This window comes from Labrus bergylta, chromosome 2, assembly GCF_963930695.1.
Source record: "Labrus bergylta chromosome 2, fLabBer1.1, whole genome shotgun sequence".
In the NCBI taxonomy this organism is placed as follows: domain Eukaryota; kingdom Metazoa; phylum Chordata; class Actinopteri; order Labriformes; family Labridae; genus Labrus; species Labrus bergylta.
Window position 1 is genome coordinate 696,257 of NC_089196.1, and position 23,835 is coordinate 720,091.

Sequence of the window (23,835 nt, forward strand, 5' to 3'; positions counted from 1 at the left end):
GTTGGTCTAGGTAGCAGCAATCAACCCATACATCAGAGTAAAAATTGGACAGCATTAGCTCACTGTTACATTAGGCCAAAACAGCTAAGTTTTGATCTAATGGCCATATCTCAGGGTGATCACTGTTACGGTGTTTCTCATTCTCCAAGAACACTGATGAGGAAGGCTTCTGCTACAGAGGTAAAGCTATGTGCAGCTCGAAAAAAATCTGAGGTTGAAAGTCCAGCACACAAGAAGATTGAAGGCAAAAGTTTCTTCAATGAAAGGTTTAGTCAAAGTGCTTCAGAAGAAAGTCTGAATTTCATCTGTGCATCTCTTCTTTCTGATCTCGAAGATGTTCCAAGAGAGATCTTTCAAAGACTAAAAAAGAAGTCTGTGTTTTCAGAGAATCTGAAACAATTCGCCACAACGCTGCACTTCTACGCTCCGAAAGCCTATGACTATGTCAGAGAGAAATTCTGGATTTACTGTTGCTTCTTTCACAGCTTTAAAAAGTCATGTTGCTGATCAGAAAGGATTAGGTAAGGACACAGTTTGCTCATTGATGATGGATGAAATGTACATTCATAAGCAGACTGAGTTTGGGGGGGACCAAATTCACGGCTATGTTGACATCGGAGCTTGTGATACTGAAAACGTAATTGCAACACAAGCATTGGTCCTCATGGTAGTTGCAGTTAATGGGTCTTGGAAGATTCCCATTGCTTACTTCCTCATCAACAGCATGACCGGACAAGAGAGAACAAACATTGTCAGAGAGAGCCTAGTTAGGCTTCATGAAATCGGTGTTAGGGTTGTCTCATTGATATGTGGTGGACCATCTCAAAACTTTGCAATGGTCAAAGAGCTTGGTGCCAAGTTGGACCTCAAGGACATGAAACCTGCCGTTTAGAAAGTGCACATGTTGTCACAAGTGAGCAAAAATCTTGAATGTACAGAGCTGGAATTAAAACAATAATTGAACTCAGAGCCTGCATGTACCTTAGTTCTTAGTTGGCCTTAGCTCTTAGTGAAAAGACTTTCTTTATTTTTTCTCAGAAAAACCCATCGATTACATAGATCATTATCAGTTGGAGTCTGCATGAACGGGGCCCAACTTTTCCACTAAAAATCTGCTGGGATGCTACTCCAAGACATAATGAAAATATAATTCTCAAAACGGTACATAGGGCCTTTAAAGAGAAACCTCACCTCACCACTACTTAAAGCCAATGTCAGATAAAAACTAAACACATGAATGACTGATCAATGTCTTTTAGAGTCTGCATGAACAGGGCCTAAGATGATGTTGATCTGTTAATCATTTTCAGTGTCAGATTCGTTGTAGTTATTATGCACATAAGTTATGGAATTGTTTGTCCAATTAAAAGTTTACTTAAAATTTAAAATGTCTACAAAAAAATACATATTATAGAATTGACCTGAAAACAAAGATGTTCAAATGTACCGTATGTTAATTTTTCTGATTTGTATTATAGAGTTCACCAACACATTTTTGGATCTCCAGGTTTGATAAAAATGTTATATGTAAATATTTAAGTTAAGTATTTTGAATTGATTGTTAATTTTGCTGTGGGTTTTTGGAAAATGTTATTGTTACATAGTTGTTATAAGGTAGATAAACATACTTCCTGATTTATTTTGTGGTTCATTTTGTCCCCATTGCTCACCCTCAGGTTCAGTAATTGTACATAACTTTTGCATTGTTGTTGTATTTTTGCTTTTCATTTTCACATGTCCTGTGCTGTATAGTGTCTTGTGCGTTTGTCCCGTGTTATATGTTCCTACTCTCGGCCTGCACCTTGTCGTGGTTAGTGGGCTTTCAACCAAGACAGGCCATACTGCATGTTTAAATCCAGAGTTTTAACCTCTCATTTTCTCTCTCATGTAGGATGTAGGACACCAGGGAGTTGTGTTTAAACAACCTCGCAGGTGTGACAAGCAAGGCATGGTTCAAAGGTTGAAAAACTATGATTTTAAAAATTATTATGTTTTTAATGTTAGCTTTGTTGTTGTGAATTCCATGTTATATATTTTGTTTTGCCAATTAGTCTAATAACTTAGGAATGTCCCAGAAGATATGAGTGGAGTTGTCATGATTCACATCATGGCAGCCCTCCCTTCCTAAGCCTAAAACTTAAAGCCACTGAGGGGCTACATAGACGGGCTAATCTAGCCTATTAATTGACACGCTTGCCGCTTCGCCTTGTCTCTCCCCTGTCTGTGTGAGGGTGGTGGGCGGGGTTCATGTTCCCAGGCGGTGCCAGGTGCAGCTCGTTGGTCATCAGGATCTCTACTACAAAGACTTCCCTCTGCTTCAGCTCGCCTCCAGATTGTTTCACCAGCTCGCGTGGTATCGTACTCTCTTGGCTTCTCTGTGATTACTAGTTCCTAGTAATAGATTACTAGCCTCCATACATGGGGCGTGCGCACTAACCACTGGTCCACCAGCGCCCCTGGACTTCTTTTTTCAGTTAAAGCGCTGCTTTCAGCGCCTTTTGAGCGCTTGTGCGCGAGTGTTCTGTAACCGTAACAACAAGATCTAGCCTACGGTGCCACCGTGCCGGAGCCGACCGGAACACAACGCATCAATTTAGCACAGAAAAGAACAAATGGGACGTCAGACACCAATACAACATTAAAACATCCAGTTTATTTTCAGAATAACACTCTCCGTTTTGACGGTTCAGAAAAACGATCATTTGTGTGTTTGTGTTTATAAGATTTGTATTGAGTTTAATACCACGTACATCGTATTATCTTGTCCCGTTTTGTCCTTTGTGTCACTATTTGTTTTGTTATTTCATGAATAAAAGGTAAAAAATGTTTTTTTTTAAATAAGAAACTGTGTAAAACAATGTGTATATAAATCTGCAAGACTACAAAGTGTCATTATATAATTTCATGAAAGGCGGCAAGTCAGATTGCCATTTGATTTAGCAAACCTACAAATGTTCTCGGAAAACATTAAGTGAGGGCGGGTTTTGTAGCTAATATGGATATTTCCGTTTCCTGGAACTTGATAGTTAAACCTCACCGCTAAGGGATTTCAAAGAAATATCCAATACACATAAATGATAGCAGCAGTTATGGATAACATTAAACTTAAACAACAAATTCCTAAGAACTTTTAGACATATTAATTAGAAAAAACATTATTGTTTTCCTTCATTATTCACTTATTAATAAAAAAAAGTGCCTGTAAGTAGGTCAGTTATTAAGTAAGCAAGTTATCAAGTTAGTAGGGGGTGTATCCTGGAGCATAAACACCACAATCTTGTTTACTTACAGCTTTACCTGTGTACAATAATGACGTCATTTTCCATTAACAGAAGTCAAAAGACATGGGAGCTTCTGAGGCCCAATCAACATCCCACATGAGAGGACGTCATAGGAAGGAGACACAAGGAAAGACTCCTCAAAGTGCTGCTCAATCACAGGTGATGTTTTGTAAAACCACATTTTACATTTGTAAAAAATGTTAAATCTTCTAAAATGATCATTATTGTACTGAAATTCTGACTGCACAATAAAGTTAGAATTTCACAAAACTAATACTTTCATTTAGAAAGAAAAATTTACATGGAAAAAACACATAATGACATTAGCACCAAAGTATTGAATAAAATAAAAGGAATACTTGGTAACAGACATGACAACCTCAGAAAGATAGATAACATACATTTTTTAATGAGTAGTATTTTAAAATCTTGTTCTGTCAAGTATTTTCTTACAAATATATATCCTCAAAATAATGTATTCTTCTGTTAAACCTCAGATAACTGCATTGTAGGGAAAACCAGAAACAGAAGTGGTGGTTTCAGTGGTCCCTTCTCAAGTGAAAGGAAACAACTTCGTAATCCACCAGTGAGCTGCTTACACTTGAACCTCACACCTGGCTCACAGGCGAGGTATGTATTCTTAAAAATACACCTGCATCATTTTAAAAAGCATATGAAAAATGGATGTAAAAATGTCATACACATGTGATACTGCTTTCATGTGACAATCCTGAAACGTGTAAATTAGGGTTTATAGTACAATACATACATTTTCATATTTTAAGCTTGAGGAAGCCAATCATGAAAACTTTCTGATGGTGGTGATGGCATCCACTCCCACTCCCTCATAATAATAAACATGGGAATTTAATGACTAACAATGATTAGCCCAAGTTCAGATTTTCTCACAATATGTCTTGACACAGTAATCCGTCATGTCATTGTGTAAATAATGTGCATTTTCTGATACACTGTCATTGTGTAAATAATGTGCAATTTCTGATACACTGTCTGTCTGCCTTTGATTGTTTTCCTCAGGTCATCCTCTGCCTCAAAGTGAATGCGTTACATTTGGGAAGTTCTATCTATATTATGAGTTACTTCATGACAGGTATTGTCCTCTTTGGGGATAGAGTAAGACTGAGGAGGCATAGTTTGTCAAAGGTAACAGTTTTTATTTAATTTTTTACAGTAATGTCTGTGGTGAACAGTGTTTACCATTTTTTTAACAGCATTCATTTATATTATGATATCATTTGGTGAAGTTAATTTTTGATTATTTGCAGATCAACTTTGACAACTTCAAAGCAATAATAACGTTTGTGATGTTACGTTGTATGTTGTCTTGTCCCCCTCTGCTGGTTGTAATGTGTAACTGTTTGTATCCTGTCGGCTTTTGTTTTTCCCTAGGGTGTGTATGGTTGGGGTTGATTAAGGAAGGTGCAAATAAGAAGGCAGGAACTGCCCGGCTCTCATGTCTCTCTCTCCTTGGCTCCTGAGAGTCACGACAGAATGTCTATTCCCTATCAATGTTGCCTGAGTAACCTGGTAGAGTGTTTATCCCATTATCGTGGCTTTTGTTCATTGTGTTAAGGGATCCTGTGGCTTTGGTGGTAGAGGGTGAGTGCCCAGTCCGACGGCCCTGTGTGGGCTGGCTTGGGTGGCTGACCTTTCTTTTTGGTTTTGTTTTGTACCCCAGGTTTTCAGCTTGTAGTTTTGTTGTTTTGTTGTTTGATTGTAAAAAATAAACCTTTTCTTTAAAATGATTTAATTTCTGATTGATTTATGTTCGACTCCCGGTAAAAAACGAGTCATTAATTTAGGGGTCGTAACAGTGAACATTGGAAATGTACACTGGAAGTTTGTAGTTGGTAATTACAGCACTCATATTTATTTAAAGTTATATAGATTTTTTTGTTTTTCTTAATATATTGAATATTCTTTTGGAATAACACTGAATTTAATTCTTCTGATTTAAGTATATCAATGCAGAAACCAGCAAAGTGTACTTGGTAGATCCATCACAGGACTCTGCAGAGCAGGCTGACTCAGACCTGGCAGCAAAAAGATTCCGGTAATTATGCAATGTCAAGGCTGTAAGGGAAGAGTATTAAGAGGGAAGTTACATAGTTACATGTGAAGTGGAGATGAATATCAATTACTAACAAGTAGATGAATAGAGTTATGTGTTTATATGTGTACTACAGACCTTTTTTATATTGTGCACATATTTAAAGTGGACGTACGTATAGAAAACATATAATATATCATCCTCACACAGTGAGTTCTTTAAAATGAGGAGGACCTGCCACAACAAGAGCGACTGGGTGGATGTGAAATTCAGAGGAGGAGTTATGCAACAGCCAGTTCAGCAGGACGGAAACAGTTGTGGGGTTATAGTTATCATGGTACCCTTTGTTAATTACTTATTGAAATACGTGCTTTGAAAAAAATACATAGATGAATTCATATTTTTTCAGATTTGTGATTTGTGTGCATGAGTTATTTTCAGTCTGGAAATTACTTTTATCCAATTAAAAATAAAATAAACGTAAAACATTTATCCAATTGACTTTACCCATTTTCTGTTACTAGATGGCAAAGGCAGTCATGGAGGCATTTCCAGAACTCCCCAACAAAAGACATGGCACTTGAACACAGAGCCATGGCTGAAACAATGCTTGAAGCATCGGGTGTGTGACAGCTTCTCTTAATATTTTATTATGTTGTGATATTGCACTACTTGAGATTAAAAATGAAAATGTCTATATTAGTGTTTAACACAGAAAGCAACTGTGCCAAAACACCCACTCCAGGACCTTCCATCACAGACTGGGTAAGGCCATCTTATGTTTTATTTGTTGTTTTTTGATGGATACACATGTTTGTTTATGTAGTTTGTGACTTTCTATGTTTTTGCAGATTATCAACAACTATAACTGACAAATGGAAATATGACCAAAACAATAGACATGTACGATTTGTGTTGAAAGAATAGAACGTTTAAACCATAGATAAACTTTCTGTCGAAGTAAAATGCATTTTTTAATTTTCTTTTTTGTAAGTAAAGGTTAACCACTTGTACTTTTACAGATTCAGTGTGACAGCTGTTCAAGATGGTTCCACGCAGAGTGCCATCAGATGGACAGCGCAAAATTTCAAGACGTAAACACTGCGGAGTGGGATTGCAATTTGTGCAAAGAAAAGAATCCATACAGGAGAGACAATTAGCATAACCATTTAGCCACCAATAAATGGCCCATTTGTTCCCCATGGTGGCTGTTATATATATATATATATATATATATATATATATATATGTTTTTTGCTTGGTTTTTGGTGTTTCTTTTGTGATGTGTCATTTATCAGGTTTTATTTTTATTATTTTGTATTCAAAATTTGAGCAGAATTTACCTTTATTTTTTCTCCAAAACTATACAGTAAAATCTGCTGAAAATTCTCAGGATGACAGCCAGGGACATGAGGAACAAGAATCCATTGAAAGATCTTTGTCACCTGTCATAGATTTTTCAAAATAAAATATTGCTTAAATGGTACCCTTAAATTCTTTCAAAGATATTTTCTGTCAATTTGTAAATCAAAACAACACTTGGCGTTCTGCATGTACATGTCTTGTAAAAAAGTTAGAATAGGTTGACTTTTTCAAATAGTTCTAAGATGATGATAATAACAAGACTGTCCAAGCTGTGTTGTTTGCTGCTCAAAATTTAATTCACTGTCAAACGACAGATTTTTTTCAGCAGCAACCCTGGTTAAAATAAAAGAACCAGCAGATGGCAGTATTTCCTTAGTCATGAGTCGTGGTCCTGTTAAAATGATCTCAGTATTCTTTGAATTTAATTGCAAAAAGTTACTTTACTTACTTCAGCTGTTAATCTCAGAAAAGCAGTTGTTCACAGAACTCAGGACACCTTGACAGAAAAGATATTTGGATGATTTTTTTGCCACACTATAGTTATTCAGTAAGTGGTGTTTTGATTTAAAGAATTGACAGAAAAGATTTTTGGAGTAATTTTAAGTAACACTCACAGTGAAAAACTGTTTTTCATCACAATTTGACTTCATGGGTGTTTTTACGTCAACATCGTGATGTAGAAATAAACTGAGCCATTTTACCTAAAATTCATAAACACGTAAAAGAAATGCATGAAATAAAAAAAACTTATTATCTTCCAATCAAAAATTGTGATTTATCTTCCAATCAAAAATTGTGATGTACAAGATAAAATGTCCTTGTGACATAACTAATGTAGGTCAAACAACACACTCCTAAAGACTGCATCATAGGCGGTTCTAGACCACTTTTACTGAGGGGGCCAAACTGGGGCCAAAGACGATCGCTTTTAAAAAATATACATATAATGCCAATATACCTCACATTATTAAATACCACAACATAAAATACCATGATTTATATTTGTTTCAGTAACAGTAGTTCTTCTCTTTCTGTTTCTGTAGCATTGTTAAAGATCTCTGTGTCCAACTTATTGACCATATATGGTGTTATTCATGCCTTTGTTGGACACGCCCCTCCTCATCAGTGCTCATTGGTCTAATATACTACCAGCCCACCTTGGCAGATATACAGTATATCAGGATGCATATGATTGGTTATATTTATGTTTTTGTAATTTTTTAAAACTTTTGTACCTACTCTATTTAAATGTTGTTGCAGTGTGTTTCTTGATTGCCCTGATGAAGGCTACAAGCTGAAACGAGTCGTTCTAATAAGGTTAATGAAGATAAAGTTAATAAGGTTGATCTTCATGCTACAAATGTTGCTGGAGCTTTTTCACCTGTTCAAGCCTTGTTAGTTACTGAAGTTGTGCCAGAAACCCCTATCCTGCTTCTAGAGGGTCCACCGTTGTAAGCTCTTCTTCTCCTTGAGGAATGACAGTTGCTTCTGCTTTCTCTCTTTGTCATGCCCTCCTCTGAAGGCTTCATTTGGAAGGCATCAGGATCATTTGATGGCCCCTCCTGCCACGGTTCTCAGCTATCCTGCCCGTTGTATTGATTGCTGTTGGAACGACTTTTAACAGTATTTTTTCATTAAAACAACACTTTGAGTGAAAAAATGTAGTCAAAACAATCCCATGTCCCATTTCCCTATTGGGGTCTTTGTGACTCCTGGTTCCCCATCCTAGGCATCTAGGACTAACTAACTGACATTAGGGAAAGAACAAAGGTTGTATTTCTGATTTGTAGTTATGATCATCAATTTTTACAGGTAATTGTTCGGTACAATTAGGTACTATTGGTTACCTGTCAGAGTCCTTACTGTGTTCCTGTTGGTGTGGGTCCTGCTAGGCCCTATGCCTCATCAGAGGTCCTGCTAGAGGCCCTGCTAGAGGCCCTTCTAGAGGCCCTATGCCTCATCAGAGGTCCTGCCGGATCCTGTGTCCTCGTTAGAAGCCCTGCACACCTACACCTGCCTCTTTTTTCAGTCAGTCACTAAACTGAAACCTCCTGTCTACCCCAGAATTGATCTGCCTGTCTGGAGGCCGACCAATTCAATTTTTTCAATTCAATTTATTTTGTATAGCGTCAACTCATAACTCATGTTCTGGCAGGCCGTCAACCAACGATCTTGAGGAGCCTAAGAGAGCTCAAAAGCTCTCAGGAAAGTAGGTGGTTAGTGACTGAGATTTACAGATAGAAACATGCAGTAATATGATGTACTGTATATGCAGAGAGAGAGAGAGAGGAGCTCAAGGTGCCAGTTTCCCCGGTAGTCTAAGCCTATAGCAGCATAACTAAGAGCTGGTCTACACCAGCACTAACTATAAGATTTATCAAAAAGGAAAGTTTTAAGTCTATTCTTAAAAATACAGACTGTGTCTGCCTCCCGGACCCCGGCTGGAAGGCGGTTCCAGAGGAGAGGAGCCCGATAACTGAAGGCTTTACCCCCCATAGTACACTTGGAGACTGTAGGTACCACCAGCAGGCCTGCACTCCGGGACCGCAACGCTCTCGAGGGACAGTACGGCACTAGTAGCTCCTTCAGGTAGGATGGTGCCTGGCCATTTAGCTCTTTGTAGGTGAGAAGAAGGATCTTGAATTCTATTCTAGACTGTATAGGGAGCCAGTGCAGAGAAGCCAGGACAGGAGTGATGTGGTCCCATTTCCTGGTTCTGGTCAGTACACGAGCTGCAGTGTTCTGGACCAGTTGAAGAGTCTTTAGAGACTTGCCAGAGCACCCTGACAAAAGAGAGTTACAATAATCCAGTCTGGAGGTAACAAATGCATGAACTAGTTTTTCTGCATCATTTTGCGACAGGATATTCCTGATCTTGGATAAATTACGGAGGCGAAAATAGGCTGTTCTTGAAACTTGTCTGATGTGAGAGCTAAAAGACATATCTTGATCAAAAGGAACTCCTAGATTCCTAACAGTGGTGCTAGATGTCAGTCTGATGTCACTAAGGACAGTCAAATCACTAGAAAAAGTCTCTCTGAGGTTCTTAGGGCCTAGCACAATAACTTCAGTCTTGTCTGAGTTAAGTAGCAAAAGATTTCTGGTCATCCAGGTCCTAACGTCCTTAAGGCACGTTTCTAGCTGACATAACTGACTGGTGCCATCGGGCTTCATTGATACATAAAGCTGAGTATCATCTGCATAACAATGAAACTGTATGGAGTGTTTCCTCATAATATTTCCCAGAGGAAGCATATATAATGTAAAGAGAATTGGTCCAAGCACTGAACCTTGTCGGACTCTATGGCAAACTTTAGTGTGCATAGAGGACTCATTCTTAACATGTACAAACTGAGATCGGTCTGATAAGTAGGATTCAAACCAACTTAAAGCAGTCCCTGTAATTCCAAGCAAATGCTTCAGTCTGTACAACAGGATCCGATGGTCAATGGTGTCAAAAGCAGCACTAAGATCTAACAGACACCTGAACTTTGCTGCTCCCTGGGCTCTAGCCCTGATGCTGGACTTGAACTGGAAAAAGTAAGCTTTTGTGTTTTTGCCTTCTGGTCTTTTTGTCTGATACACTATTGTTGTGTAGTCTGCACTTGGATCCTCTTCTTTGTTTTTTGCTACCTGTGACAAGACCATGAGTCCTGTTATGGCTTTGGGGCCTATATGTGTGTGAAGGCTCACAATAACAGTGAAAAGTTGAATTTCCCTTGGGATTAATTAAGTAGGCCTATATTCAATTAAAAAAGGATCTGTCTGTCTTTGAAAACGCTTTTTGTCTTAGTCTGTACCAATAATTAAGGATCATGCACTAAAATTCAAAATTTTCAGGGAGAGAATACCTGAACTGTGAGAGAAGGCCTGATCAGAAGAGGTACAGTGCCCCAGTACAGTGTGGTACATTTGTTGTGGCTGACAGCTGATCTGCTAATAGGCTTAACTGTAGGTCCTAGGGTGCCTGGCTAAAGCAGTTGGTATGCTCTGCTATACTCTCTGCAGCTCTCTCTGAATTACTTTATAGCAGGTTTTAAACCAGTTCAATGGTCATTGGTCTAAGCAAATGCAGACTGTAGGTTTCAGGGTTCTGTTGAGAAAGTTGTTCCATCATTAACTCTTTGGGCAGCTCCTACTTAGTCCTTAGACCACATTTTTTCTGACCATTCTTTGCTCAGATTACTGTACTCCATCAATTTTCTATACCGTGTTTTCCCGTTCGGGGTCGCAGGGGGGCTGAAGCCTATCCCAGCTGCCATTGGGCGAGAGGCAGGGTTACACACTGGACTGTTCACCAGCCAATCACAGAGCAGACATAGAGAGACAGACAACCAATCACACACACATATTTCAATAGTCTCTAGCGTTCTGAAGTAATCTGTGTAAACCAAGTGTTTTATGATCCTTAGATCTGAAGCATCAGACAACCTGTTCAAATGTCAATCTACCATCAGTAGCTATTACACCTTTCTAAGTACAGCAGAGATGAACACGGTTTAAAAAACCAAATAGGTCTGATTAGTTATCTGTCCTCATGGGCACACACTGTACGGGGTTGGGGTTAAAAACGATTTGAATTGACATTGATGTAATGCACTTTAACTGAGGTTATTGAATGATTTTGTGGCTGAAGAAATGCATTAATGTGAACTATATTTGCTTTCTTTGTTCAGAAACGAGCAACTACTGTAGTCTTTAGTGTAGACATGGGTCTTTAGTGTCTAAACATTTACCATTCAACACTTTCTGCTTTTGTATATAGTATGTCTTTGTGAAGTTGGTCAGGCTTGTCTAAGTCAAACAGTAAGCTTGACAGCTGAATTTAAAGGTGCATGTGTGTTCAGAGAAAAGAGTTTACCTGCACCACTGCCAGAACACTAAAGTGAATAGTTTAACGCATTGATATTGAAACAGAAGTGTAATATCCGTCCTATACTGTTAACATGGGGATTTACTACAATCCTCTATTAAAATAAAGATAAAGCTAAAGATAAACTTTATTGATCCCCCGTGGGGGAAATTTGTGCATTACAGCAGCTCCAGAAAACAGGGGACGGGAATATACTTATAAAAAATAAAAATAGAAGTTAAGAAACAGATCAAACATATTTACATCATTTAAATAAAAAAATACAATAATGTAAATGTAAAATTACACAATACAATAGAATAATGTAAAAAATACAATAATGTAAATGTAAAATTACACAGTAACTTGTTATGAATGAATGCTGTTCTATTATTTCTGTAAGAACAGCTGCTTTCCAATACTGTATATGTGGTTTCTATGGTCTATGATGAAAAAGTCAACAGTAGCCTTATTAAATCGAATCTTTCCTAGATGAAGAGAAGAATCCCATAGGTCAGTCAACAGGGTCACCATGGTTACACAGATTTACATGGCTCCTTAAAGTTAGCTGCCACAAACAGAAAGACAATTATGAACCTTCAAATTTGAAGCGTAGTGCTATTGTTTGTAGGGCTGAACTTCCTCCTTCCTTGTGTGATAGATCAGTTGCACCTGCGGGGCAGGAGGGGGTTGGTGTGTGTTGGCAGACTGAACAGGAGAAAAGGGAGTGAGGGGCACAGAGAACAATGGTAAGGCCTTGTGACGAGACAGCCTGTCTGTAGGGCCGCAGACTGCACGGCCCCATAAGGAACCTCCAGCGCCACACAGGAAAGGGATTTCTCTGGAGCTGCTACACACACACACACACACACACACACACACACACACACACACACACACACACACACACACACACACACACACACACACACACACACACACACACACACACACACACACACACACACACACACACAATTAAACAGTACACTCTGATACAGAGAAATGAGAACAATAGAGGCCCCCATCCTGACCCAGCCCTGGACATGACTCTGCTGTAACTCCAGGGACCCATCTCACACAAACTCAAACTCAATGAACAGACTGTCAAGGAAACAGAGTAACAAAGGCAGAGGCCACTAAAGATCACAACATTTAGATGTCTGTCTAGACAAAAAGCACAACTGATGCAGTTAGTTTGTATTCATACAAGATAAGGACAGTTTCTATCATTAAGTGATCATTTAATCATCTGGGAAATGTAACATCACTGTCAGAAACCATTTTTTTTGTATTTCATTTATTTATTTAAAATAGGGGCAGTGCACATTAATGAACATAAACATGTAAATATACCAGATTATAGCCATAGGCTCATTTCCATCTGTAGTCCCTCGGCAGGTTGGGTAGACACAGTTACATAAAACCACAATGACAAGCAGAACCAATACAACAAGTAATGACAAAACAACAACATATACTGTTCATTACTAAACCAGTATATAGACTGGTTCAGAACGAACCAGTGTAAAGTGACTATCAGTGTTAAAAGTCCTTAAAGTGCTTCTAAGGGAGGTCAAGTGTCACAGTGCTGGAGTTTTGCACATCATTAACAGGTACTGTTGTTAATTGCACATTTGCCCTGGGGTCTATAACTTTAAAGTGCTGCTGTGATTGCACATGGCTCTATTGTACTCAGCTTGAATACACAGACATGTGAATACTATTGCACAGGGTAAGCATGTGTTTAGTGTTTATGTACGCAGTATTGGTAACAGTATTGGTACTGGGGTAAATTACATGTGTGTATGTAAAAGAGGATGGTTAGATATGGTCACACAACTGGTTTGTTCTGAGCCACAACTTCAGATGACCCTTAAAAGAGGCAAAGCTTGGACATTCCCTGACAGAGTGGTAGGCTGTTCCATAATGTGCTTCCTTTGAACGACAAAACCTCTCTCTCTCTCTCATGAATGCTGACTGATCATAAACCTGAGTACAGTACAGATCATTCTTAGCTCCTCATCATAGACCTTGGCTTGAACCGGTCTGCACTGGAATGAGTGTACTGCCACTCCCTGAGCTGATAATTCAAGCAGCTCTCCGTTCTCTTTCTTAACACATACTGCATTATGCAAGAAAAGATAAATATAAATAACCGTTCACTGAGCTGTGTTTTAATGACCTTTAAAATGCTCATTCAAATAATTATTTATTATTTTGATAGCTTCCAAGTAGACAAAGAGCCAGTAATCTACTGGCCTATAAAAACAAAACAACTTATGGTCAACTACAATCATGCATTCATGTTTTCTGCATGGATTGCTTTAAAGAAAAAGCTGCCTGTCGTATGCTACATGTGCAAAACATAAAAGGACACCTGAGAATAAAAGAAGCAAAATATCTGATTAAAACAAAGTTACATCATTTGTTTCAGTAAACAAATGTTTATATAAATATAATAGAATCCCAGGCAGCTGTTAGCTTAGCTTGGTGCAAAAATTGAGAAACACATTATGATTCAAAAGAAAAACCTCACATGGTTTATAAATTTTACTCTTTGTTAATTTAAGAATTCCATTATTGTAGCTTTTCCTTTGTCAGGCACAGTCAAGCCTTTGTTTTTCCCTCTGGATCAATAACATATCTATCTATCTATAACACAAAGTAAAAAGCTGTCTTTGTAGTTTGTACAGATGATTATCCCCCCCTGACTAATAGAGCTTCACACTGCACAGACAGGGAGTGCCTCGAGTCAGATGTCATCATGCACAACAACTCAGGAAACTGGTTTGAGCCGGCAGAGGGACTTCAACAGCAAGCAGATTAGCAGGCATACACTCGAGTGATCTGTGTGTGAAGCTAAGCCAACCGCTGATGAAACGCTGTAAAACATACCCCAGGGTTTGGACATGGCCTGTAAATGTAGTTTGAATAACAGAGGGGATATTTATTCTTTTGTAATAACATTAATAAAAAGCAGATTAATCAGTGGCTGAGAAACAGAGACACTGTTATCTTGAGAAAGAGATCATAACAGACTCCAGCACAAACAAGCTGAGAGGAGAAAGCATTTCACCCCCCACACCCCCCTCCCCACCCAAACTGGTTCATGCTGGTCTGATGCAGCATATACAGCCCTCTGAGGGGAGGTGAAGCTTAACCACATCCTCTCATGAGTCAATCTATTCCCTCAGAGCTCTTTGCATCAGAACCGACCATTTACACACAGACATGAAATAAAAGTGAACCTCATCATTGACTATGACTCGGTCCTCTTCACGGATTGTTGCATTGGATGTGATGTTTCCCATTTCTATGTTGATTTGGATTGTTTTAATCGAATGGGTTTCCCTATCTCCTCAGTCAGTGTGATGATATACATGAAGGCTGTCAGAATGCAAAAAAAGAAGAAAATTAATTCAACAATGGATCCAGATATTAATCAGAATATTCTGTAGTTTTTATAGCCCTAGTCCTTTAGGTCAAAGGGGTTTATGAACACATCATTACAGAACCAGAAAGAAGCCAAAGTCTGTAGAAATGAATCTGCCACTAGCGTATACAGAATGCACCACATATAATATTAGTGGGATGACAAATAAAAGGTATCAATGTCATAATAAGGAGAAACATTGTTAAACCATCGTATAGAAAAAATAATTTATTCAAATTGACAAACAAAGGAACACCTCTTGCAAATCATCGTTATAAAATTTTCACAACGATTTAGTGGCCACTAAAAGGAAGTTTTTAAATAAAACTGAGACAAGGCATGTGTGCAGGACAGGCATCCATGTAAAAAAAAACAAATCACCGGCATTAAGTCACATTTCGGAACTGCATGCGCCACGATCAATACAGTAGTAGCACCTATAAAAGGTTCACAGTCAGTCATGTCTCCACAGGAATGTGTCTTTATTCAAGGCTCAAGGAAGGCTGTTTGTGCCCGTTTTAGCTCCAGACCGGACTCTCCGCTCTCACCGGTCCGTGACGCGAGAGTCGCCGCATATCGCCATCCCCGCGGCCGGGTGCGCGTTCTCCTCCGCACCCGAAGCTTCCCTCCAGGCGACAGATGAACTGCACCTCTGCACTGTTTTCACCTTTGTGTCTCGGCAAACAAAGGCTGTGACATGTCAACGCATTTGAAGCAGGTGCCGCAGCATCCCCGCGATCTGGAGGAACTTGTCTTTTTTCCGCTGCTTCAGAGCCATCAGCGCGCGGGCCGTCTCCTCCGGGTCCTGCGTGTAAGAGAAGATGCTCCTCACTCTCTCCTCTGCCTTCATGTCGCCCGTTTTCTGGAACAGTCTCATCAGCGCGTCCTGGTTCACATTGTCGAAAATGTTGGCCACCGCCTTCTTGCGGTGCGCGGTGTCGAACTTGTTGCCGCGGACGAAGGGGCTGACGCGGCGACAGTCAGATGAAGAAAAGGTCGACATTTTATCTCTCTTCTGTGGAGGTTCAAAGCCCCAAAGAGCGGCCCTGCAACACGGATAGCTGAGATATCAAGTGGCCGCTGTTTCATTGGCGCGTCCCCGGATACTTTGAGCCAGACGCACGAGCTCGCTCATGCAGAGTATTTATAGTCAAAGTGGGAGGTTTGCTAAACCTGGACGCACTTTCAGCGTCATGCTTAAGCCCCGCCTCTTACGTATGAGAGTCTAGTGCAGCAGCTCTCCAACGAATGAATACTTCAAACACGGATATTAAATTAATTCCAATATGAGTTATAAGACAGCTACAAGCTACTCCAATAACTGGAAAAAGACAACCTCATTCTTTCTTAAGGGTTATTATCGTGATTATGTGATTATAGTGGACTACCTTCTTCATGAAAAAAGAACTATGATCAACTGCACAATTATTTGTCAAACAATGCCTGAGCTGAGATTTCATTATAAGAAGGTATTACTCATTCCCTAAATTGTTATAGGTCAAAATGAATTTTGAAAATGATCGAAACTTGATCAAAAACCCCCAAAAACAAAATTCAATCATTTTCTTTAACAGTATACTTAACCTGACTATCTATATACTTGTAAAAAGGAGGCACAAAGCTCACTCTGGATGCTGCCTCTGTTATATGCATTTTGAATCTGCATACTGTGTATATATTTCTATGTTTTGTTTCCTTTTCACCACTAGGTGTTTGCAATAAAAGTATTTTTAAAGAAAACCCCCAAAACAAAACAAATGCACATTTAAGAGGAATAAGTGTTTATGCACAATATGAAATGTGAACATTTGTTTTGGTCCACTCAGTCTCATTTTTGCCTTTTAGCCTGTCATATGTCTTATTTATTGAGTAAATCTCAGCAGCAACACATGTCTTTCATATCAGCTCCTGGGTGGTTTCAGTTAGATGATTGTTGTTCTTGGTTATTATCCATGTGTTTATGACCAAACAGTTCTAGGTACCGCAGGAAGGTTACACAACAAAGTAGGTAGCCAGACAATTACTTTACAACCTGGGGGTTTGTGATAGAGATGAACTGTGTTTCTTAAGTTAGTGATCTGAAATTAAAGTCCTGTGAAGCAGAAATATGCAGAAGAGTCGAAGACACAAGTAATATAAGAGTTTGTTTCCTTTATTCTTTATCCAACTTCAGCACAGTGAATTCATTGTGTGGATGTCTTTCATTGTGGTTGTTTGATTTCAACAAGACAAGTAAAAACCCCAAAAACATGTTTCCTGTTACTTTACGCTTAAATGTAAAGGTTTATCATTAGTGTTAGAAGTATTTAATGTTTGTTGATGTATTACGAAAAATGACTTCATTTGCACATACTGATAAATCCATGTTTCAGAGTTTGAACTGGAAGTTCTCAGGTTGTGGAGCGTTTGTTGTCCTAAAATGATCACACTGTGTTTTAGAAAAGCTCGAAGGGCTTTCTCTCTGTTCTCTTGACCCAGAGAGCAGATACCAGTGCTTACCTAACCCACACATGAGGTAAGTAGAGACACTGTTATCAGAGGCGTCTTTACACTTCTTTTCAGACTTTGACCTTTGACTTCACAGTCATAGGATTCGACTTGATGCTTGACATACATGAGAAGAAAAAAGAGACTCCTGCTGTTGAATGGAGCAGGTGGTGCAGCTGCAGCTCAGTGTTCAGTTGTATCTCAGTCTGTAGGTTGGGGGTTTAGATCCCCAGCTAATGCAGTCACCTGTTGAGATGTTATAGTAGGACACTTTATGGGCACTGTGATAGACAGTCAGTGTGTGAGTGGGTGACATGTAGCCAATTGGAAAACCACTTTGAGCGGGTAGGAAAGCGCTGTCCAAGTCCACTTAGTTGATTTAAAAAGACCCATGTCTTTTTTTGAATGTAGTATGAATCCCGTCAGACTTTGCTAAAATCTGTTGATTGCAGCAATCACTTGGCATGTGTGGTTAACAAAAGGCTGGTTATTTAAGACGTGCAGGTAAGGAAGCACATTTGGGATCAGTGTTTGTTGTGTAGGGGAGGACATATAAAATAACAGGTCATATAAATACACTTCACTTGTGAAGTTCAACACTAAAACAAAGAGGACCCCCAGGTTTATTCATTGACACACGGTGGGATGGTCTCTGAGGGGAATCTCTGGTTTTACACTCTCTTATTGAGAGTAATGCTCGTCACACACAGGCTGAGATATATGCCTATGTTTAAGAAGTCATTTTCATAGTTTGGTTTGTAAAATGTAACCTCCAAGGTAATCCCCCCTTAAAATAACAGTTTAACTGAGGATCTCTTATTCTACATTTTTGACACAATGATGTCCAGATTAAAAAACAACAACAACTGTTTGACTCATTTGAAAATAAGAATCCAGATGTTAGCTCTTTGAGTTATTTGATCAGATTGCTGATGAGACAGAAAAGACAACATCACTCTACAAGCTCTTTGTGCAACACCAGATGACGGAGAGGTCGGCCTCAGACAGACAACCGCTCAAAAGCAAACAATGAAACCAGACAGAGAAAAGGGAAGTCTATCAGCTGGTCATTTTGGAATCATTGAGAAGTGCTTACTGTGGATGTGAAACTAAGAGCTCAGCTGAGCTTCAGACTGGTTCAAACTGGTCTGCTGGTTAGAGAGCTCATGCCATGGATGAGCAAACTCCTCGTTCTGGTCTTGTGAATTCATATCCAGGGCATTTAATAGAGATATATCTTAATAAATACCTTAACTAAACCTTTTGAACTCAAAATGAAGCACAGAACAACATTGAAGAGGGGAGATGTAGTCAGGTCAAGAGATAAAGAAGGAAATAAAGAAATTAGGTCAACATTTGCTCCATTTCTACAGGATAAGGGAGGAACAAAGCAAACAGCCAGAAGATCAAAAACATAGACACATGACACACCTTATAACTTATCATTTAGTATTTGCCGACTTGTACATAGCTCTGTATATATTTATTTCTCTTTTACTGCACATAGTTCTGTTTACATCTGTTAGTCTGATCACTGTCAACTTATATCTACTCTTTTTATATTTTAAGTTAAGTTTAAGCTTTAAGTTGTATTTAAATTGACACTTTATATTTTAGGTTTAAAATATTTTGTCTACCTGCACTGTTGTTAATTTACTGCTCTGTGTGCCTTTGAATTGACCCCTGGGGACAAATAAAGTTTTTTGAATTGAATGTATAATTTATAGCAGAAAACAAAACAAAAAGGTTTGCAGAGACAGTCATAAATATTTACATTTATATTAAGCTCTATATGTATAATCAACTTATTAGTATTTCGTTTGTGTTAGCTTTAAACACTTCATTGTTTTCACCTACAATAAATACTACTTGCCAAATTTATGAAATATACAACTACATTGAGTTATAGCTTGCCATTTCTAATTAACTGATCAAATATGATGAATAAAAAAAAAAAAGGTCTAACTTAGGTAAATAGTTGATAGTGGTTTTTGTGGTTGCTTGCTTTTCCTGGTCAGGTTGGAGTTGTGCAAAGCTATATTATATCTCACTCATATCAGTGATATCAAACATCAGGTAGAACAACTCAACTATCTGAGGACAATTTGGTGAATCATAGCTTTAACACTAAGTCAATCAGCTGCTTAGTATAAATATGTGATATATGTCCAATATTAATATTAAGGACCTCTCAGGGAACTCTCTGGGCTCTGTAGTTTTTCACTCTGAACGAGTGATTCTGTCGAAAACTAGTTCAATCTTTAGTTGTTGATTTTTTTTTCAAACTTTGTGAAAGAAAACATCGAAATGGAGAGTTTTTACTTTTAAATAGAGTACTGAATTATTTTTGGTTTTGCAATCTGCTCTTAAGAAAAGTATCTTGTTCTGTTCGACCACTTCCCTCCAGTATTTGAAGTAAATATCCTGTAATGTGGAGCAATAATGTGTTACATCACAGCAGAGGTGGGGAACTTGGCCTGATAGGAAAGAGGAAAATCTTTACTAGAACAAACTGTAATGTCACATCTGGATCCATCTGCCCCGTAATGTGCATTATTCTATGTAGTTACTGTATATCTGTGCATTCTGCCTTTTTCACAGAGACACAACCCAGTTAGCAACACCTTTAGCATGCAGGAAAGCTGCTGGCCATCAGAGATGACATGAACAAAGAAAATCTAACTTCTTATACTTCTTTTGAGGAGAGGAAATAAGCATTATTAAGTGGAGGCATGTTGTGACTTATTTCAATAAAAGAACACATTTTCAGATTGGTTGAAGAAATGGATAAAGAGTGTCCTAATGAAAGCTGTCAGCTGCTCTCATGTGGGTGACTTGATGATGTGTGAGTGTCCTCTGTTGGCAGCTCAGGTCACATACAGCTGGGTTGTTTGGAACAGAAGAGACTGCCCCCTGGTGTTGATGTTGTGGAGTGCAAACCAGTGATAAAGACAAGATAGAACTTAAGACATGATAGTCAATGTGTGTAGGTGGTAAATTGATACTGACTGTCGATCTGAACTAAAGAGGAATTAGATTGGATCATGAAGAAGCAGCGTTTTCTTCTAAAATGAGATGCTACTTGTTGGTGAAATCCTCTCAAAGTAAATCCTCTGAGAGTCTACATCAACATTTCTTCTGGTTAATGTGTGTTAAAATTGTGTTTGGTAATGAAGTGTCTGATGTAACCAGGACAGAGATAATATAAGTTTACAACGGGCATGTCTGGAGATAGTATCTGAAGGAGATTTAGGAGTCCCCTTAGGTGGAATGTTTAAATTGAGGTGTTGTATAGGAGTATTGCCATATATGGTTGTGTAACTTGATGTTTTTATGACGAAAAGCAGATGTTTAGATGCATATAAGCAATTGTCTCTGTGTGTTCGACAGAGATCATTATTGGCTTCTTGATCCTCCTGGTCAGACGTGACCAGTGACTCTGTTTCTTGCTTAAATAAAATTATACTCTTTGAAAGCAAGTCAGTGTCAACGGCGAATTTCTTCATCATCAAACATATCGACAACAAGGAAATCCACATCAATTTTGGCGTCACGGAACAGGATCAGTTGGGGCCTTCTGCAGGGGACCACAGCTTGTTTATTATTTCCATCACTTCGTAAGTGTTTCTTTCTTTTTTCTGCACATATTGCGGAGCTGTTTCTGTCGTCTATCTGCAATTTTGGCCGCACTGTCAAAGAACTGAAGTGCAATGATGTGTTGATGTTGGAGTAATTCTCCGTCTAAATTGGGGTTTATTGAGCTAAAAAGTATATAAATAAAGGGGAATAAAATAAAGAAGAGATAAATAAGAGAAGAAGAGATGAATAAAGTTGAAAGGTAATGATAGCATAAGCGCAACTAGTAACGAGACCAGTTAGCTAAAAAACTATGCAAGTTTAACAAGGACAGGGCCCGTATCCTCTTAACAGTAAGTCATGTGTAAATTAGACACTGAAGTGAAAGTTGGCTTTAAGGCTTGAAGTAGTCAAATTGAGTAAAAGTAAGACAAAGGGGATCCCTGGCCAGGGTATTTGGATAAATTATAAACGTATAATGTAGGAAAATAAAAGAGAGGAAATAAAGATGAGAAAGATGAGAAGTAAAAAGATGAAAAGTGAAGATAAGGAATAAAGATAAGAGTTTTGAGAAAAGTGGGAAAAAAGCGCTGAGTAAAGGAAAAAGTGTGCATTGAAGCATGCAGTGTGAAGTAATTTGTTAAAAGACAATTTGTTGAAAGTTTGACCAAAGTAAAAATTTGATAGAGGAAAATTATAAATGAGTCGACTTCAAAATCTGAACTGGAATGTGTGTGCGCTCGCTGAGGGGCGGCTGTTCTTGGAATGTGTGTGCGCTCAAGCTCTATACAGCCTGAAGTGTTTGTGTGTGTGTGGCTGCTGGACGGTCTCTGTCTCTGTCTCTGTCTGTGTCTTGTCTCTTGTGTTGTGATTTGGATGTGTTTGAGAGGTCTGTGTGGTGTGAAGATGTGTATTTGATCCGGAAATGTTCTTGTATATGTGTGATTGATAAATAGAATAGATGTATTAATAAATAGGCATATATAGCAGGTGATTGGTTAAAAGGCGATTTAGTAACTTATAAGAGGGGACATTTTTGCTTCATCAGTGTTAAAAAATATGAGCCTTTGTTTCAGAGGACTTTATATATTCAATTTGATAAAAATATGAGCCCCTCAGAGGATGTTTGTTTAATCTGATAAATACACATGAGCCTAATAAAGGACGTTTATACATAACATAAGTATATATAGTATCTGTTTTTAACAGAAGTGGAGAGACCAGCGAGGATAGTCTGTACCCATTCAGGTAGCAAGATTCGAGAAAAGAACAGAAAAATTCCTGATAAAGTTTAGAACTGCTGGCTGATTGGAGTGTGAACTTCTCTTTCTGTCTGTTTGTGCGTATGTGTGTGACCACATTATGCTGTGAATTTTGTCTGTTCAAAAGAACATATAGTTTGGTTTAAAATAGGTGGAGAAGTTGGTTTTGACTATTAGAGAATACATTTTCTATTTGGCTGTTGATTGGGAGGATACTGTGCTGATTTTTGTGTGTACGTAGACGCTGTGCAAAGGGGTGGAGCAGTGATCTTGGAAGTGTGTGTGTTCTGTGCTAGTATATTACCACCCTCTAGGAAATCAACACATTCTGTTTCATTTAATGTCCAATAACTAAGTTTAGCTGAAACATCATATAACAAGACAAAGTTACAAAAGAGTTGGATTTCGAAGTTGGAAGAGGTTTTGGTGGGAACACAGCCTGCCAAGGGAGACATTAAGAGACTCTTGGCTAGCCTCATTGGGGTCCCAGCGATGGAGGAAATCCTACAGGCGGCAGGCCTTAATAGATATGTGGCGACTGCAGTATATGATCCGGAATTGTTGGCTGCCAGTAGAGGTCGGATGTGGAGAGCATTGAGAGATGCATTTCCAACCAACGTACACCCTGATAATATTCTCATTGAACCATTGGCCCCACAGGAAAACCCAAGAGCTTATGTGTCAAGGGCTCATCAAGTGTGGAGAAATGTCACAGGAAATGACCCGGATGGCCAGAAGGAACAGGACCAGGAAACTCTTAGAAAGCTTAACCAACTACAGCTGGTGGATAATAAGAAGAAGGAGAAGAAACAAGCTGTGGTTATGCAGAGTCAGCCTCAATCAACTCAATTACCACCACAACCGCAGCATGACCAGATCCAGTATCAGCCACCCCAGCCGTTATCCATGATCCCCAATGCTCCTTTTCCGCAACCAGGGTTTGGCCAACCACAGATATGGAGAGGAAGAGGTCAAGGAAGTTTAGGAAGAGGAAGAGGAGGAAATTTTCAACAATCTTGGGGAGCATGTCATAATTGTGGTCAGATAGGCCACTTTGCTCGTAACTGTGATAAAACAGGAGGAGGTTTCAGAAGAGGCTTCAGAGGAGGCTTCAGAGGAGGTTTCAGAGGAAAACCAAGGGAACTCATGGGACCGGTGAACCCTTACAGGGGCCCGGAGCCAGGGTTCTAGGGGTGCCCAGAAGACTCGAAAGGGGGGTGTCAGCTGGTAGTGTCAGGGCCGGAGCAAGATCCAACAATAGTGGTGAAAGTCAATGATCAACCATTGGAAGTAATGGCGGATTGCGGAGCAGCTTTTACCTGTGTTCGGCCTGAAGATGCTATACATCTCCCCATGTCTGACCAATTGGTACGGACGATCGGGTTTGAGGGTGTGAAACAGCTGATTCCTCTCACAAAACCAATTGAGCTCTGCTATAAACATCGGAAAATCACAATACCTATATTGGTGTCAAAACATACGCCCATTGCACTCTTGGGAAGAGA

The 23,835-nt window shown here is 39.0% G+C and overlaps 1 protein-coding gene across 1 annotated transcript; it reads right to left on the reverse strand.

The window, feature by feature from the left end:
• Positions 1 to 15,218: 15,218 nt before the first annotated feature.
• tcima (transcriptional and immune response regulator a) lies at positions 15,219 to 16,136 on the reverse strand. Its single transcript, XM_020657878.3, has one exon. The coding sequence runs from the start codon at positions 16,006 to 16,008 to the stop codon at positions 15,706 to 15,708; it is 303 nt and encodes a 100-aa protein (XP_020513534.1). The 5' UTR covers positions 16,009 to 16,136; the 3' UTR covers positions 15,219 to 15,705.
• Positions 16,137 to 23,835: the final 7,699 nt, after the last annotated feature.